The 18,148-nt window shown below is 56.9% G+C and overlaps 2 protein-coding genes across 5 annotated transcripts; one reads left to right on the top strand and one right to left on the bottom strand.

Moving 5' to 3' along the window:
* Positions 1–765: 765 nt before the first annotated feature.
* PCBP4 (poly(rC) binding protein 4) lies at positions 766–10,832 on the top strand. Of its 4 annotated transcripts, none has more exons than XM_032290055.1 (14): positions 766–949; positions 6,204–6,351; positions 7,011–7,155; positions 7,281–7,304; positions 7,401–7,433; positions 7,651–7,767; positions 7,973–8,104; positions 8,269–8,397; positions 8,629–8,703; positions 8,872–8,916; positions 8,994–9,057; positions 9,184–9,236; positions 9,324–9,493; positions 9,942–10,832. In XM_032290055.1, the coding sequence occupies exons 3-14, from the start codon at positions 7,075–7,077 to the stop codon at positions 10,228–10,230; spliced, it is 1,212 nt and encodes a 403-aa protein (XP_032145946.1). In that variant the 5' UTR covers positions 766–949; positions 6,204–6,351; positions 7,011–7,074; the 3' UTR covers positions 10,231–10,832. The 4 variants fall into 4 exon arrangements, with proteins under 4 accessions (XP_032145946.1, XP_032145945.1, XP_032145948.1 ...); XM_032290057.1 differs by having other exon boundaries at positions 767–949; positions 7,656–7,767; XM_032290054.1 differs by lacking the exon at positions 6,204–6,351.
* GPR62 (G protein-coupled receptor 62) lies at positions 10,784–13,289 on the bottom strand. The gene is made up of 2 exons (XM_032290059.1): positions 12,745–13,289; positions 10,784–12,649 (listed from the first exon to the last, which is right to left on the bottom strand). Exon 2 carries the CDS (start codon positions 12,622–12,624, stop codon positions 11,533–11,535), a length of 1,092 nt encoding a protein of 363 aa, XP_032145950.1. The 5' UTR covers positions 12,625–12,649; positions 12,745–13,289; the 3' UTR covers positions 10,784–11,532.
* Positions 13,290–18,148: the final 4,859 nt, after the last annotated feature.

Here is an 18,148-nt window from a genome sequence, read left to right as displayed (position 1 = left end):
GGGAGGACAGTTGCTCCCCCGACGGCGAGCGGGAGGAGATCCGGGGGACTTGAGAACAGTTCAGCTCCCCCTCCACTACTATCCTTTCCCCAGTAAAAGACTCAACGGAGCCCGTCCCTTGCGACCCTAGCCCCAAAAGGAATTTCGGGGTTAGATTCGGGGTTATCACAGAGCCGGGTGCACAGGGCCACACGACTCTCAGGCCCCTCCTCCAGCCTATCCTGCGCGGACCAAGGCCGGGCCGTGCAGCTGTGGGTGGCCGAGGGGAGCGGGTCTCGGTGGGCGCGAGCCCGAGCGGAGGATGGCGCGCAGGGAGCAGAGCCGGGAGCTGGGCGGGGCGCGGGATCGCAGCCGGAGCTCTGAGGGACCCCGGCCCGGAGCGAAGCGGAGCGGGGGCTGGCGGCGGGGCCGAGGAGGGGATGGAGGGTGCAGGGGGCTCGGCAGAGGCGTCGGGCTGGCGGCCCGGGCCGGAAGGACTGGCCTGGCGGGAGCTGAGGGGCTCGGAGCCGGGCGCAGCGCAGGCGGCGCGGGGAAGGGGCTGCGAACCGCGCTTCAGTCCGGACGCCCGTGGTCGCAACCCGCCGGGCTCTGGGAGCGGCAGGGGAAGGGTCGCCCGAGCCCTCCCGGAAGCGGCCGCCGCTCGGGGCGCACCGCGGCGCGCGGGGCGGGGCGGGCGGCTGCGGCACTGGGGCGGCTGGGGCGGGCCCGCCGCGCTGTAATCGGATCCGGGGAGGGGGCGGGGAGGGGCCGGGCCGGGCGGGCCGGGGGGGGGGGGGGGGCGCGGAGCCGGGCTCCGGGCCGGCCGGGCTCCGCGCCTGTCAAACCCCTCATTGTTCGCAGCTGATGTCACTCGCAGTTGTGAGCGGCCGCCTCTCCCGGGGACAATGTGGGACTGAGCGGCCCAGCCGCCGTGCCGCCGCCGCCGCCGCTGCAGGACAGCCCCAACGAGGTAGGGCGCGGGCCGGGCGGGGCACGGCGGGCCGCGAAGTTTGGGGGTTAGTCCGGGGGCAGGGAGCCCGTGCCCGGATCCCTCGGTTGGGGTCCCGGGTTTGGAAGACTGCGAGACTGTGAGGAATACGCTCCCTGTCCCATACGGCTGAGGCCTGCACAGGTTGGGGGCGCTGGTCTGCCAGAGGAGCACCCGGCTCCAGGGAGGGGCTTCCTGGACCTTAGATCCCAGATTTGAGGCCCCCATCCCACTCGCTGTTTCTATCCTTTGGGCCTGCTCCTCTCTCTGCCGCCTGCTCTGGGTTCTAGTTCTGCTCCATCTCTGCCCTCATCTGCCACTCCCCTGTAGCTTCTGGCTGGACACACACCCCTTCCCATCCTCTGCAGTCCTTGGGTGAGCCAGAGACAGACCTCCAGGCCAGGGGTGTATGGAGATGACAGCTGGGGGCTCAGAGTGGTCCCTCCTGCCCCATAGCTCTTCAGCCCTTCAGCTCTGACCTAGCTTCTTGGCTGGGGTCCTGGGGGATGGGGGTGGGAGGCTGTGCTACTCACTTCAGCCTGGCTCTCATGCCTGCCTGGCCAGGAGAGGGAGGTGCCCGCCTCCTTGCTCCCCTATCCCTGGCCCGCCATCTTGAGACCTGTGGCACCCAGTGCCCCACCCGGCCCCAGCACCCAGGGGGGTGGTCTCCAAGATGATGCACCCAGGACCGGTTGCATTCCTTTCTCCCCACCAAGCCCAGGATGATCATGTTCATGCTGAACCCACAGGACATGTGTTCCCAGGGGCTCTCCTTCTCCTTCCAAAGGCTCTTAGAACCCATGAACTCCTTAGGAGCTGAGCTCCTGCCCTCCCTGTTCCCTGGGTCACCCTCATTGGCTCAGGACAAGTACCTGGGACCCTATGCTTTCCTCATCTGAAAAATCTCCTGGCCTTTCCAGGTCCTGGAACCCCCTCAACCTCTAGGGCACCCCCATCCCAGCCCCCACCCCCTAGCCTTCATCAGCATGCAGGCTCAGGCTGCCCAAACACAAGGGGATTGTTCTTCTTGCATGCTCAGGGTGGGGGGCTGGGAGCAGGCAGCCCACACACCCTGGCAGGCCCAGGCCACTGAGGAGGCTGGTTTGCCCCACCCTGTGTCCCCAGACAGGCTGTCCAGCCTCCCTACTCCCATCACTGCTGTCCCTGCAGCCTCCATCACCATTGCCCAGTGGCGCTGACCTCTTTAGGAGGGCTCTGAGCTGCACAGGTAGACTCCTTGGATCTCCCAGCTCTGCCAGTTGCCTTCCATGTAGCCTTACAAACGTTTCCGTTCCTCTCTGGGCCTCGGGCTTCTCTTGTGATCGGTGAGGCCTTTCCAGCTGTGACAGGCTGAGTCCAACTCCACTTGTGAAATGTACCCCAACCCCCAACTCTTCTTTCAGTCCCCTTTTTCCATAAGGAGATGCACTCTGCTCCCACCCTCTGAAAACCTAAAGCACAGCCCAAATCCCCCACCCCAGCAGCATACCTCAGGAGCCCCTAGTCCTGGTAAAACAGCAGGAGTAGGGCTGGGGATGCTGAGAAAGGAACCAGGAATCCTGTCCAGGCAGGTCCTACCTCTGCCATGTGGCTGGTCCCTCATGTCTGGGTCTTCTCACTCTACTCTCATTACTCCTCTGGGAACCTTAGCACCATCTTTGGTTCCAAAAGTCCCCAGGCCCTGTGAGCCTCAACTCTTCTCCCTGCACACTGAGCCTGATCCTGTCTCAAATTTCCTTTTTCTGGAGCTCTCTGTATCATGTAAAGACAGGCTCAGAAATGCCCAATGGGGACTTCTTTGAGTTGCAGCAACATCTTTGAGGGGCACAGGGGCCTGAGTGATCACATCGACTTGTAAGCCTGGGGAGGGCTACACAGAGGAGGTGGCATTTGAGAAGGATTTTGACAGAGAGTGAGGAGGACGGGCATTTTGAGCTGAGGTCAGCCTGGACAAAGGCCTGAAGGGCTGGAGATGCTAAGTGTGTTCTGCAGCCTGGGATGTGTGGAGGATGGGGTGGAGATGAGACCAGAGAGGCAGAGGCTGGATCATGCGGTCCTTGATGGCCTGTCTGTGGAGCTCAGGCTTTATTCTTTGGGCACTGGGGAGCCATGGGTAGCTGTTGAGCAGGAGAGTAAGCATACAGTTTTCAGAACAGAGAATGGGAGCTAGAGACCTTTCTCAATGTGGATGAGACAGTGAGGGGATGGGTAGCATGAGACCATGGCCTTTCTCCTGGAGCCCAGCCAGAGCCAGGCTTGACTTGGTTTACCTTGGTTCTGAAGTCTCCTGGGGGGCTGCCTAATGATGCTGTAAAGGAAGCTGTAGCATTTCTGGCACCTGCCAACTTGTCAGAGCTGCCTTTCCCTTCCTGGCACTTTGTCTGTGTGGCATATCTGAATGAAAAAGCCAGAGGCTGGAGCTTGTGGACCCCAGGATGCTCACCTGAGGCTCCTTACTCCTCTTCTCCTCTCCCAGCTGGAGATGGTTGGCCATCCTGGGAAGCTGGGAGGCCAAGAGGCTGGGCACATGTGTCTGAGGATGCTGGGGCAGTTCTTGTGAAGGCCTGGCTAGTCAGGAGAGTGAGCATCCCTGGAGAAGGGGATGGGCAGGAGAGTTTGGAGTCCTCGGTGCAGACCTGCTCAGGCCAAGGGTCCACCCCCACCACACCCTGCCTCCCAGGATGCTCTGAGCCATTCCCCAGCATCACTGGGTGTGGCTAGTGTGGCTGGGAAAGGAGAAGTAGGCTGCTAGGCGGGGAGCTGGGGGTGCTGAGGGGATGGGGGGTATATGAGATGGAGAGTGAAGTCCAGGTGGGTCCACAGGCCCCAGCTGGTCCAGACATTCTGGCCAGCAGAGCGGAGGGAATCCCCCAAGGGGTGGGCCAGTCTACTTGAATCGCCTGGCCCCAGGAACCCTCCCCTCCCCTGGATTGTTCTTGCTCCAGAACAAAGGCAGGGTGGACACTTGATCCCTGCATGTGGGGGGAGCTGGCTAAGCCCCCGGCCCTTTGGGCAGCTGTCATGAGAGAGAGAGAGAGAGAGACAGCTGAGGGGGAGGGGCAGGAAGGGGGCAGTCACCATCGCTTACACAGCTGTCACCCCCCGCCCCCTCCAGCCTGAGTGGCAGAAAGCCAGGGACAGAAGGGGTGGGCACTGAGGCTGGGGAGGGGGTCTGGGAGTCAGGAGGGAATGCCCGATGTCAGAGGTCCAGTGTGAGCTTGGTGTGTTCTGCCAGGGAGCCCTGCTGACAGAGGGGGCTGGGCACTCTCAAAGGTGAGCTGGAGGTCAGTGTGGCATGTTGTGTGGCTGCCACGTGGGTGGCCCGGCAGAGACCCAGGGCCCACCAGGCTGCAGCAGCAAATAACTCCCTAGAGCCCCAGTGAGGGCAGGGGGAGCCAGTGATGCCTTATGGGGCTGCTTGTTCCTTGGGCCCTAGGAGAATAATTTGAAGGACATGGGTCAGTACCCCTTGATCTTTCCTTAAGATGGCAAAAACCTTGAGAGTCTTTCAGAACAGGAAGGGTGCAGAGAGACCAGCAACTCTCTCCCTGCCCCCAGCTCCTAAACACAATACAGGTGGGTAAACTGAGGCCTAGGTCAGATGAGGAACTGGCCAAGGTTACCCGCTAGACTTGGGGTGGTGGGTCTCTGCTGGGGACCCAGGCGTCTTTTCATGGCAGAAGCTCCAGTTCTGGCCATGTTCCAGACCTCCTGCCCCATTTTTTCCTGGAGCCACAAGAGGTGATGTAAAGATGGTATGGGGACAATGTCAGGTCTCCCACTGGTTACCATCCCAAGGGGGTCTTTGAGCCCCAGAAAATTTTGGAACTTATGACTGAGGCTCTGGACAAGTTGTCAGTCCTTTCCAAATAGTATCCCTGTCTACTAGCCAGGCAAAGTTCTCAGAAACGACTGAAGCCCAGTCCCCACTTCCGAAGGAGCCTGCCCTCCAGGAAGAGGACTAACAGATCCAGACAGGAGCAGCCTGAAAGGGGAGGCAGATGGGGCTTTGGATAGCCTCACACTAGCAATGCTAGGCCCACCATGTCCCATCTCTCTGTGACCTTGGGCAGGTTACTGATCCTCTCCAGGCATCAGGTTCTCCTGTGCAGTGAATTCATCTGTTCAGCTAACCAGTATGTTAGCTGAGTTCCAGCTGAGCTCAGTCTGTTCTGAGCACCTTCTCTGGCCTGGCTCTGAACTGAGCCCTGGGGACGTAAGGAAAGGCAGCAGCTGTGGCTCCTGCTCCAAGGGGCTCCTGGGCTCCTGGGCTCCTGGGCTTGGCTGTCCAGAGAGGCAGAAACAAGCGCGTCATCACAAGTGCTTTGATGGGGGAAGTGCAGGCAGCTGGGGTAATGTCTAGCAAGGGCAGCCAGCGTGAGGCTGGCCAGGATGCTCGGAGAGCACAGTCCCCACATCCACTGCTCCTCTCCACCCTCTGGAGTGCCTATGGCAGAACTCAAATGGAAGGAGGAGCAGCTGCATGCAGGGGAGCAGGGTGTCACCTCTGTTGGAGAAGTGAGGAAACAGACCTTACGCTGTATGGTGGCTTCCCCGGGCTTCTGAGAAGGAGCCAGGCTGGGAGTCGCCTTCCCCTTCCGTGCTCACACTTCGGCTAGCAAGGGGAGTTCAGAAGAGGGCATTGGACAGAGCTCGATGCCCTTTCCTGTCATGTCAGGATGGGGCAGGGGGCTGAGGAGGAAGGCACCCAGAGACCTCTGGAGCGTTCCAAGCCCAGCACACTCGTCCTTCGCCCGCACACCCTCCTGGGCAGGAGGAATTTGCAGTGTTAGGGCTTGGGCTTGGCCCAGACTTAGCACCAGTTGGTCCCACTCCCTGTTTTCCCCATAGGGTTCTGGTCCCCTAGTGAGCTCCCCATCAAGGCTGAGCCTTGGCAGGAGACAGCCGCCTAAGGAGAGGGATTTCCAAGCAGGATTAAGGTTCAGGATTAAGTTGGGCCTGAAAAGGGGTCGGGTGGGGAGGGCTGGTGGTGGAGCTAATCCCAGCAGCTAATCTCAGGCTCCACCTTCCTCCATCAGTTAATGGCCTTGACATTCCCGCAGCCCACCAAATCCTTTTCTTACCCATCACGCAGTCCCAGGGAGAGGTGTTCCCTCCATTTTATGAGTGAGGAAATTGAGACTCAGAGCCCAAGTGACTTGCTTCTGGTACAGTAGAAAGCGTTCCAGGCTGGGAGTGTGGCCAGCCTGGACACTTCTTCCCTCCTGTTCCCAAGGCCATTTTCAGCACATAGGAGAGAGATTGGAAACCAATGTGCAGAACTGCCAGTCCCCTGATACCCTGTGCCCCACCCACTGCAGCCCAGTGCTGAATGAACCCTGCCCAGAGGTGTCTGTAGTGAGCCTCTGCTCTAGTGACTTCTGGTAGGTGGGAGTGGCCTCTGGAGGTGTGGCTCAATTCCCCCCTCAGTCCTCCCTCAAGCCTTTACGAGGCAGGGCAAGACCTGACGATATCTGAGGCCTCCCTCCCTCCCTCCCTCCAAGACTTCCCAAGGCCACTCCAGCTTCCTCCACAACTGCTCCTCTGTGCTCCAGCCAGTATAGGATATGGCCTCTGGATGCAAGTGCTTTTGTATGGAGTAAACTTTCAGCCTGCACTCCACCATCAAGCCCCCATCCACAGAGGTTCCCTCGTCCAAGAGGTCAGGGAGGAGGCTCTCCTCTCTGGATGCCCATAGATTCCTATTTAGCATTTCTTTTAGCATCTCAGGGTAAGGGAAAGACTAGGTACCTACCCTGTATGGGCTTATTGTTTTAATTTTCGTCACTCTTTGGAGATGGGAATTTGTAACCCCTTCTACAGATGGGGAAGCTGAGGCTCAGAAGGGTCGAATGGCTCCCCAGGCTTACACAGCTTGTGAGACACACATAAGCACCCTGGTCAGAGGGATGTGTGGCACTCAAGGTCCATGCAGTCTCTTTCCTCTGGGAGTTTGGCTAGCCCAGCTCCGGGGTTCCCATGTAAGGGCAGGGGCAGGGTGAACTGGGCTCCTCTTGAATCCCTCTTTGGCTGCCCCTGCCAGAGCCGGCCAGGCCGCAGCGTGGACACACTCACAGGTCGCTGTGGCCCCAGCCCCGCCTGACAGGATGAGCGGTTCGGATGGGGGGCTGGAGGAGGAGCCAGAGCTCAGCATCACCCTCACGCTACGGATGCTGATGCACGGGAAGGTGAGCGGGACGTGGAGGCCAGGCGAGGCCGGGCTGGGCTGGGCTGGATTTCACTGGGTGTCCCAGTGGGGAGGGGCTGGGCCTGGGCACTGGCACCCATCTGACAGCTCTTGTCTTGTCTGCAGGAAGTGGGCAGCATCATCGGGAAGGTAGGTGACCAGCTCTGCTCTGTACATCCCTCTCCAGCTGAGGCCTCGGCCCTGGGACCTCTAAGGTTAAGAGTGATCCTGTTTTGTCTTCCACAGAAGGGCGAGACTGTAAAGCGAATCCGGGAGCAGGTGAGGATGGAGTTTGGGGTAGGAGCCAAAGGCACCTGATGTGGAGGGGAGATCCCTGCCCCACCTTTTCCCTGAACCACTCCATCTGGGCTGACCACTGAGTGCTCCAGAGGGTGGCGGTTTTGAGCCGTGACTGGTTGAGCGGGGCAGGCAGACGAGTTTCGGCGAGGGAGCAGGGAAGATTCCCCACTGCCCAGCGCTCGTTCTGTATCTGCAGAGCAGTGCCCGGATCACCATCTCCGAGGGCTCCTGCCCCGAACGCATTACCACCATCACCGGGTCTACAGCTGCTGTCTTCCATGCAGTCTCCATGATTGCTTTCAAACTGGATGAGGTCCGTGGCTGGCCAGGACAGGAGGCCAAGAATGGTTCCCCGGGAGGAACGCAACTCTGACCCCAGATAGTGGCTGTGGGTGGGAGGGGAGGTCAAGCCCTGGGCAGTGTTCCCTTGAAGTGGGACTGGGGAAAGGGTATGCTTCTGACCCCAGGGTGGATGTAGCAGGAATGAGCATGGCTAACCTACCATCTCCCTGTCCAAGGACCTTTGTGCTGCTCCTGCAAATGGTGGAAATGTCTCCAGGCCTCCGGTGACCCTGCGCCTTGTCATTCCTGCCAGCCAGTGTGGCTCACTGATTGGGAAGGCCGGCACTAAGATCAAGGAGATCCGAGAGGTGAGGGGAGAGGGATACCACCCATAGGGAGTCCCAGGCAAGGGAGTAGTTGTAAGAGGGGTGCTAGGCTGATGGCATCCTCTCCCTTAGAGAGCTCTGAGCCTGGGCAGCCCTTTTCTGGGTTATAGGAGCAGCCAAAAGTGGCCCCTGTCTTCTGTTTGCAGACTACAGGTGCCCAGGTACAGGTGGCAGGGGACCTGCTCCCCAACTCTACAGAGCGAGCTGTTACAGTGTCTGGGGTGCCTGATGCCATCATCCTGTGTGTGCGCCAGATCTGCGCTGTTATCCTGGAGGTGCTGCCCTGGGGCAGGGAGAGAGGGGCAGGAGATGGGCCCTGGGTCTGCCTTGTCGGGCCCCCTGTGCCACAGGTGGGGCAGAGCAGGGCTGCAGGGATAGATGATGAACTCCAGGGATCATGTGCATTTCCCTGGGGTCATGGTGGGGGCCTGAGGCCACTGGGTAGCTGGGGAGGTTATCAGAGCCTGAGGGGGTCCTGACAGAGCCTCCCCATTTATGCCTTCCAGTCCCCACCCAAAGGAGCCACTATCCCCTACCATCCGAGCCTCTCCCTAGGTACTGTCCTTCTCTCCGCCAACCAGGTGAGGGGAACAGCAGGGGCAGTGGGACACATTACTAGAGAAGGGGGATTGAGATGGAGGAGGGGATGGAAGAAGGAATTGGGGTTTCAGGGAGAGGGGAAGGAGTGACCCTGGCTGAACTGACCTAATGTCACAGTAATCCCTGTTTTACTCCCTTTGTCTCCACAGGGCTTCTCTGTCCAGGGTCAGTATGGGGCTGTGACCCCAGCTGAGGTGAGTGACCCACAGCCCAAGGCACCCCTTCCCAAACCAAGCCTCTTCTGACCTCTGACCCCTCTTCTTTGGCACAGGTCACCAAGCTCCAGCAGCTCTCAAGCCATGCGGTCCCCTTTGCCACACCCAGTGTGGTGCCAGGTGAGCAGCCCCTGCACAAGGAGGCAGAGGAGGGTCCTAAGAGGGCAGCGCTTCCCTTCTAGGAAGAGTGGAAATGGTGGGGCAGGAAAGGCCTGGAACCACACTCAGTCCCTCTTCCCCACTCAGGACTGGATCCCGGCACACAGACCAGCTCACAGGAGTTCTTGGTTCCCAATGATGTGAGCAGGGGATGGGATGGCTGGAGGGTGGGTAGGGAGCCTGGGGGTCTGGGCCTCACCCAGGGTTGAATTCTGCCCTCCCTCTAGCTGATTGGCTGTGTGATCGGGCGTCAGGGCAGCAAGATCAGCGAGATCCGGCAGATGTCAGGGGCACATATCAAGATCGGGAACCAAGCAGAGGGCGCTGGGGAGCGGCATGTGACCATCACCGGGTCACCGGTCTCCATCGCCCTGGCCCAGTACCTCATCACTGCCTGGTGAGCGTGGGGTGGGCGACATCGGGGGAGCAGGTCATGGTTCTCATGTGCCCAAGAAAGGCAGGAGGTGGGAGAGGACAGCTGGCCTCCTCTCTCTGTCTGGGCCGGACCTCTGCCTCTCCTAACCCTACCCCAATTCCCCACAGTCTTTGCCTAACTCACCCTCTGTTGCCCCATCTCCTGCCTCCATATCCACGCCTCATGTCCTCATTCTTCATTGCTGTCTCTGGCCGCCCCATTTCTCCCTGCACCCCATGCTGTATCTGCTTGTTCTTTCTTCCTCTTCCACCCTTCCCATCTTCCCCTCAAATACATCCACCCATGTCATTGTTCTCTCTTCACTGCCTCTCTCTTGCCTTTCATCTAATCTCATGCCCATCTCTGCCCTCACTGCCCCTCTCTCACTCCCACTTTCCCCTTCATCTCCCCTCTATATCCCTCTCTCCAGTCTAGAGACGGCCAAGTCTACCTCTGGGGGGACACCCGGCTCGGCCCCCGCAGACCTGCCTGCCCCCTTCTCGCCGCCCCTGACGGCCCTGCCCACGGCTCCCCCTGGCCTGCTGGGCACACCCTATGCCATCTCCCTCTCCAACTTCATCGGCCTCAAGCCCGTGCCCTTCTTGGCTCTACCACCTGCTTCCCCAGGGCCGCCGCCGGGCTTGGCGGCCTACACTGCCAAGATGGCAGCGGCTAATGGGAGTAAGAAGGCTGAGCGGCAGAAATTCTCCCCCTACTGAGGCCAGCTGAGGTACAGGCAGGGGCAGGCAGGACCGCCAGCAGGGGGCTGCCTCCGCACCCTACTCGCCCAAGGAGACTCCACCCTGGGGTCCCAAGTGCCGCTAACGCCCAGACGCATGGATGCACCCCCTACCCTGCCTCCGTCTATGGGAGTTCCTTCTCACAGAGTGGGGGCAGTTCTGGCCCAGGGGTCTGAGCTGTGGCAGCCCCAGGCCAGGGGGCCCTACCCCTCAGCTCTGTGCTTGGATACAGGGATCAGCCAGGGGACTCCCTAGTGCCCCCACCATGGTTGGTGTCACTCATGCACTTCCCATCCCTTAGGGCTTCCTGGCCTACTGCACCCTTGTGGGAGTCAGGGAGGAGGGCCGGGGGGTAGCTGGGGCCAGGCTTCTCTCCCCACCACCTGCAGATTTCTTGCTGCTTCCACTGATACCCTTTTGACTGGAATGAACTGGCTGGGCTTGTCAGGGGGCACCCCAAAGAGGGGGCACTACCAGGTAGCTGGGGGAGTGGCATGGGGCAGGGGCCCAGTTCTCAGCAGCAGACACTCTGTACAGTTTTTTCAATCCCTGTTTTTTGAATAAATATTCTCAGCGACCAAGAAGTTGTGAAATACTGGTGTTGTGGGTGGGAAAACCTCTAGAAAATGGGTGCAGCTGAGGTCCTGGAGGACCCCCATGTGTGAATCCACCAACCTCAATTAGGCCTCAGTGCCTTCCACATGCCAGTTCTGCGGCTTCAGGACCCTTAGAGGGCCAAGTCATCCCGCCTCCTGCTTCTAACACCAAACTGGTCCAGTTGTCTTCTGGGCATTTTAGAAGCAGACGGAGGAGTTTCAGTAGCTTTGTCCAGACTCTCCTTGGTGCAGATGTCAGGGAAGTCCTGAGGGTCTCTCCAGTGATTCTTCCTACTGCAGCTATAACCCAGATCCTGCCCTGCTTGGCGGATCACTTTGGTTGTGAGCCCTTACGGCCCTCTTCTCTGTGACACCTGCCTACCTTGACCTGGGGACTACCTGTGAGTTTCACAAACCACCTATGCTGGAGGGGCCCTTACAGATGCTGCAGGGTGCAGATGGGAAAGCCAAGGCCTAAGGAAGGGTCAGCCTGTGCACAACGCTATGCAGTGCTGGGCCCAGACCCCAGCATTCCTGGCTCTCAGAAGTCCGTGGGCCTCACCAGGCTGCAGACACCCTTTCTCCTCCTGTTCCAGTGCCAGATGTCCAGCAGGGCACCTGTGTAAGGGTTGGATGAGCCCCCACGGAAACCACCCTCCTTTCTCCTGCTCAGGAGAGAAAGCTCTCAGGTGGCCCCTGGCATGCTGGGGCACCGAACTCCAGCCAACTCGGGGGTCTGTTCTGGCGCCTCAGAAGGGCCAACAGTAGGGCCCTCTGGGGGTCTCTGGAGGCATCGCAGGAGTGCCCATGGGTGCCAGGCTTGCAGAGTGCAAGCCCGAGGAGGTCCAGGCAGTGCACGGCGAGTGAGGCGGCCCAGTGCCAAGCGCACGGGGCGCTGCAGCAGACCATACAGGAAAGGGTGAGCCGCGAAGGCCGAGTAGGCGACCCAGGTGACAGCCGCCTCGGCTTCCACGGCCCGCGCTGCGGGTGCCAGGCACGCGCAGCCATAAGGCAGCCAACAGGCTGCAAATTGGCCCACGGCCAGCGCTGGGGCCAGGGCCGCCTTGCCCCCGGGCAGGCGAGGCCGGAGGGGCGGCAAGATGGAAAGGCGGCTATCCAGAGAGTCCGAGCGGAGCCGGGACCCGCGAGCCGGCCGTGGGGGCCTCAGGGCAGCGCGACGCGCCACCACGAAGATGCCGCCGTAGGCGCCGAGCAGCAGGAGGGCAGGCAGCGCGAAGGCCAGCAGCGCCCAGAGTGGCCGGAAGGGCCCGAGGCCCCCCGCCAGGACCGAGCAGCGAGCAGGAGCTGGGGGCGGCGCGGGCGGCGGCCCGAGCAAGGAGAGCGCGCCCAGCAGCCCGGCTGCGGCCCATACGGCGGTGAGCACGAGCACAGGCGGCGGCCGCGAGCCTGGCCGCAGCGGGTGCACGATGAGGCGGTAGCGCGCCAGGCCAAGTGCGGCCACACCGAGCGTGCAGGCAGGCAGCAGCGCTGCGGAGAGGAAGCGCGCGGCGCGGCACGGCGCGGGGCCCAAGCGCACGCGGCCCAGCCCCGGCGGGGGTGCGGCCAACAGGCCCAGCGGCATGATGGAGGCGGCCGCCAGCAGGTCCACGACGCACAGGTGCGCCAGGTAGAGCGCGTCGCGCAGTCCCGGCGTTCGCAGCACCACGACCAGCAGCGCACCGTTGCCCAGCAGTGTCCCCACCTCCACGACAGCTGCCAGGATCAACGCCACCGAGCCTGCGACTTCCGAGGTGTTCAGCCCTGTGGAGTTGGCCATTTGGGCTCTCAGGCTTCACCCTGCGCTGGAATGTAAATGGCAAAATGTAGAGCCTATAGTTGCAGGATTTCCTTCACCTGTCCCTATCTCCTCCTGTCCCTTGCTCCTCCGGCCCCTCACCTCATTGGCTGCCCAGGAGGTGGCTCCGACGCCCAGGCCGCCATCCTCTCGGGGGCTTGGCCAGCCCCATGGAGGAGCGCAAGGATGAGTCTGGCGTCTCTCTCCCCTGCCCCAGTCCAGCTCCAGCAACTCAGCCCCTGTCGGAGATGGTACTGGCTGTCACTCTGATGTTGCCACACAGGGCTGGCAAGGGAGGGGCAGGGCCTGGCGCCAGCCCCCTGGGTCCTAGCAGCTGCCCGCTGAAGGCTGGAGGATCTGCTGTGGAAGTGCCTGGGGGTGTCTCTAGGGTGGTGGGGCGGAGGACAGAGCAGGCACCCACCTGGAGCCTAGACTTGAGAGGGTTAGAATATGGGCTTTGGAGTCAGAGCCTGCTCTACCTTTCTCAGTGGTGGGAAGTGGCCCCCATCTCCTCTCCTCCCCCATCCTCATCAATGGGGGTAATCACAGCATTTAGCTCTCATATTAAAGGGAAACTGCGGTAGCAGTGAGACAACAGCTGAAGCAGGAGGACCCTTAGGCATGGCCCAGCCCCCAAGAGGACTAGTTCTCTCAGAAAGAAAGAAGGCTGGGAAAAGTGAGAGAAAAGCATAGGACCTGGCACATAGTAGGTTCTCGGCTAATATATATATTTTTTGAGACGGAGTCTCACACTGTTGCCTGGACTGGAGTGCAATGGCATGATCTCGGCTCACTGCAACCTCCGCCTCCCAGGTTCAGGCGATTCTCCTGCCTCAGCTTCCTGAGTAGCTGGGATTACAGGCGCCCGCCACCATGCTTGGCTATTTTTTTTGTATTTAGTAGAGATGAGGTTTCACTATGTTGGCCAGGCTGGTCTGAACTCCTGACCTCATGATCTGCCCGCGCCTTGGCCTCCCAAAGTGCTGGAATTACAGGCATGAGCCACTGCGCCCGGCCATGCTCAGCTAATATTAATTACACACAGAATAGGTGCCCCATGATAGTGTGTGGGATAAGTGAGAGGAGGCTTTAGTGGGCAGATGCTGTTTGGTTTTTTTGTTGCTGTTGTTTTGTTTTTGCTGCTAGCAAACAGGTCCCCTTCTGGTAAGAGCGCCCTAAATTTAATTTTCTTTTCTTTTCACTTTCCCTCTCTCTCTTTTCTTTTTCTTTCTTTCTTTGAGACAGGGTCTCAGTCTGTTGCCCAGGCTGGAACGCAGTGGTGCAATCTTGGCTCCCTGTTATCTCTGCCTCCCAGACTCAAGTGATCCTCCCACCTCAGCCTCCCGAGTAGCTGGAACTACAGGCATGAGCCACCATACCTGGCTAAACACCATGAATTTTCTTCAGGAAACCACCCCTCCCGAATTCTCAGGACAGGCAGTTTGGGTGAACAAGATCCACACCCTCCATTTTCCTGATTAGGCACAAAACCCAGTCCTGACCAATCAGTGAATGGCAGGGTTCCCTGCCCCAATGTGGTTGGCTCATGGAAAGCCATGTAACTCCAGTGGGACATATGCCCCCAGGTGAAGTCACCCAGTTTCATGGCAAAACCCCATCTATACTCTGATAGCTTCCAAAGGTATCTGAAGCCTCTTCCTCTTTCCTTGAGTATCCAGCTGCCTTTTCAACATTTTCCCCAGGACTTTCACTAATGGGCATCTCAAACTTCCTATGTCCAAAACAGAACCATGACTCTTGACCCTTCCCTAACAATCTGCTCCTCGCAGAATCTTCTCCATCTCAGTAAACTCTCTATCAGGATGCCTCCCTCTCCCTCATGCCCTATGTCCAATCTACTGAGATCTCTGGAATCCAGCCATTTCTCACCATCACCATCAAGTCCCAGCCACTACCACCTCTCAGCTGGACCATCTCAGCATCCTTCTAACTGGTGTCATGGCCTCGGCTCCTGTACCTTGTGCTGGCTGCCTGCCTGTTTGCCCTCAGATTCAGCCCTCTTTCCCCCAGTGTTATACTGCCCTCCTGGGAACTGTATTTCCCAGGCTCCTTTGTCGACTGACTTTAGGTATGTTCAGCCAATGGAAGTTACCAGCAGAAGGCTGGTGGATGGGAGGAGGGAGAAGCCAGGATTTATTTCCCTCTGAAGCTCAGCCAGGGGCTCCTTCAGGTGGCCCCCTCTGTGGTCTGGCTCCTGCAGGGCGACCCTCTCCTCTGGGCAGCAGAGCACCATTTGCTTCCTTGATCTCTCCAGTCTTAGGGTGGTAGTGACTTCCGGCTGTTGCTAATCTTTGGATTGCCGCATCATCCCCCATTTGGTCATTCAATTCTTTCCCTGTATCAAATTTCCCTTGTCTGAAATACCTAGGGTAATTTCTATCTTGCTGACTGGATGTTAACTGACATATATTCTACCGTCTACTCTCTACACAGTGGCTGAAGTGGATCCCTCTAAAAACAAAGCACATGGGCCATGACCCAGCTTTCATCCCTCCAAGAGCTTCCTATCATCAGAATAGATCAGAATAGAATCTCAGCTCCTCTGTAATGTGAGCTAGGCCCTATTATCTGCCTTTTCTGCCCATTTCTGAGCTCACCCTCCTTGCTCACAGTATTTCTAGCCACAGCAGTCTGCTTGCTGTTCTTTCTGCCCATCAAACCGGTTTCTTTGCATCTGGTGTTTCCATTGCAAGAACACCCTTCCTGCAGATCTGCCCACGGCTTGCTCCCTCACACGATTCAGGTCTCTACTCGAGAGGGACCTTCAGCGACCATCTTTTCTAAAATCGTTCTACCTTCTCATCACTCAAATCATTTTATCCTGCTTTATTTTTCTCCCCGGCACTTTCCCTACCTGCTGTGGTATTTCACATTTATGCACACATTTGCTTAGAGCCTGCTTTGCTGGAATGTAAGCTCCATGAGAGCAGGGATCTCATGAGTCTCACTTGTACCGCCTGTGCCCCTAGCACCCCTCACAGGCACATGGTCAGCATCGCTGCAGATCTAGATGGTGAAGAGAGGACATGGGCCTCCTGGTTTGACTAATTTTGTGCTGGAGTTCAAAGGACTCCAGTGTAGTTCTCCATTATTCAGATGAGAAAAGTAGGGCCCAGAGAGGGGAGAAATGTGTCCCATATCAAACAGCTGAGTTGGACCTGGAATCCAGGTCACTTGCTTCCTAGAGCTACGTCCACACAGGTGTCCCTTCCTTTCCTTGGCTACAACTTGAACTTGGGCATTTGCTTCTAGGAGGTGAAGCTAGATTTTGAAGTTTTGGTTTCTACCCAGGCAGCCCTGTAGGCCTGGGGCAGCCCTTGAGCTACCAGGCCCTGGAGAGAGCTCAGTAGGGCCAGGTGGGAGCAGCAAATGAGAAAAGTGGACTAGGGCGGGGTGGAGACTATGGCGGGTTGCAGAGTTCATGGTCCCTTCAACATCATTAATATGAATAAAAAATTAAAACACCTTGTTAGCACGTGTATGTATGTGTGTGTATTGCAAAATTTGCAAAACACAAAACAAAACAAAATAAAAAAGTCACAGGAAGGATATGCCAGAAACTAAGAAACTGGCTCCCTCCAGCAGGTGAGTAGGAATGAAGTGAGGGGACAGAAGGATTCTACTTGTATAGAGTGGACCTTTTGGAACTATATTAATGTTCCACATATTGAAAACGATACAGTAACAAGAATGTAGACAGAAATGATTGAGCCTACCTGTATTTCAAACCAATAACATAACTCATTGAAGAGAAAGAACCAATCCAAGTAACATCTGAACCTGTATTCAAACTGTTACTTTGACCATGGACCCTCAGTCTAAAGACAAAAAGATAATCTTGAGTAAGATCAGATACATCATGAGCTCTTATTTAGAACGTTTGTTTTTCACAGGGTATGGGTATGGCAATTCTGCAACTCCTTTTTGTGTAGAATTGAGCAAATAGGTAGATATATTGATGTTGATAGAAACCCAGGTTCTTACTGTTGGAGAACTGAGGAAATAGGGAATTGGGGAAGAATGGAAGAACTCTGTGGTATTTGATTGGAACTGGAGAAATAGGTATAGAGAGATATGTTTGTTTTTTATTCACACATACTTATTCCTTCTCCCCCTTCTTTTTTTTCCTTTTTTATTTTTTTAGAGACAGAGTCTCAATTTATCATTCAGGCTGGAATGTAGTGTTGCAATCATAACTCACTCCAGCTTTGAACTCTTGGGCTCAAGAGATCCTCCTGCTTTGGCTTCTCAAAGTGCTGAGGTTATAGGCGAGAGCCACTGTGCCCAGCACATATACACATTCCTTAGTTCTCTTTGCTGAAAGGACTTAAAAGCAATGACACCTTAGTACCAAGAAGCACATCTACTGCCCAGATCTTGGATTCTAAACAACATATCCTGCTCTCAGGAACCAGGACTCCTTGGAGAAATGGCTGATTCCAAGTTTGTACAAGATGAACTTGGAACATCTTGTGATGCCAGACAGAAAGGATCTGCTCAAAAAAAAAGGGACCTTCTGATGGCCAAACGTGGGACAACTTGAGGCTCAAAAATAAATGACAGTAATGGATTATAACTCACTGAATAAAATAAAAATCCATGAGTCTATACTGATAACAAAGACAGAAGGGATATTGTTAACTAATACCATAAAGGAAATGATGGAGTTAGATAACTACCGTTTCCAACCATCTTAGCAAAAATTGATTCAGGTAATTGATTTCGGGTAAGTTATCATCAATGGATATTAAAGCTAATGGGTGAAAGGTGATGAAACAAGGGACATTTACACCCCACAATATTTCCCCACAGGTTACTGATTAATTACAAAGGAGAGAAATGGTAGCTTCACAGTGGAGAAACGTGGTGGACATCACCTTAATAGATGATCAAGGTTAATTAACATTACCAAGAATGGGCCATGCATATCATTTATGTCATGTTCCTGCCTATGCAATACCTAAGTCTAATCACGACAAAGCATCAGAGAAACCTAAACTCAGAAACATTCTATAAAACTGGTCTATATTCTTCAAGAGTTCAAGAATGTCAAAGTTATAAAAGAAAAAAAAAAAAAGCTGAGGACTGTTTTCAGATTAAAGGAGACTAACGGGACACAACATCTAAATGTACCATGCAACCCTAGCCTGGACGTCGCCTGCTCCAGCACTGGCACTCCTCGTCCGTGGGTAGGATGACCTGCTGGTGATCACTGGCATTTCTGCCTGAACAGCCTCCTTTCATGATTGCAGAGCTGTGCTCCTGACATGCGCTCAACTTGTTTGTAATATTTAGATTAAGACACAAAGGAGGCTGGGTGCGGTGATCCCAGCACTTTGGGAGGCCAAGGCAGGAGGATCATCTCAGCCCTGGAGTTTGTGACCAACCTGGGCAACATGGCAAAGCTCAAAAATTAGCCAGGTATGGTGTCATGTACCTGCAGTCCCAGCTACTCTGGAGGCTGAGGTGGGAGGATCACCTGAGC

Source organism: Sapajus apella, unplaced genomic scaffold (genome assembly GCF_009761245.1).
Source record: "Sapajus apella isolate SASKATOON/1434 unplaced genomic scaffold, GSC_monkey_1.0 scaffold23, whole genome shotgun sequence".
In the NCBI taxonomy this organism is placed as follows: domain Eukaryota; kingdom Metazoa; phylum Chordata; class Mammalia; order Primates; family Cebidae; genus Sapajus; species Sapajus apella.
The sequence above is the reverse complement of the archived record's forward strand: the minus strand, read 5'-3'. Positions and strand labels throughout refer to the sequence as shown.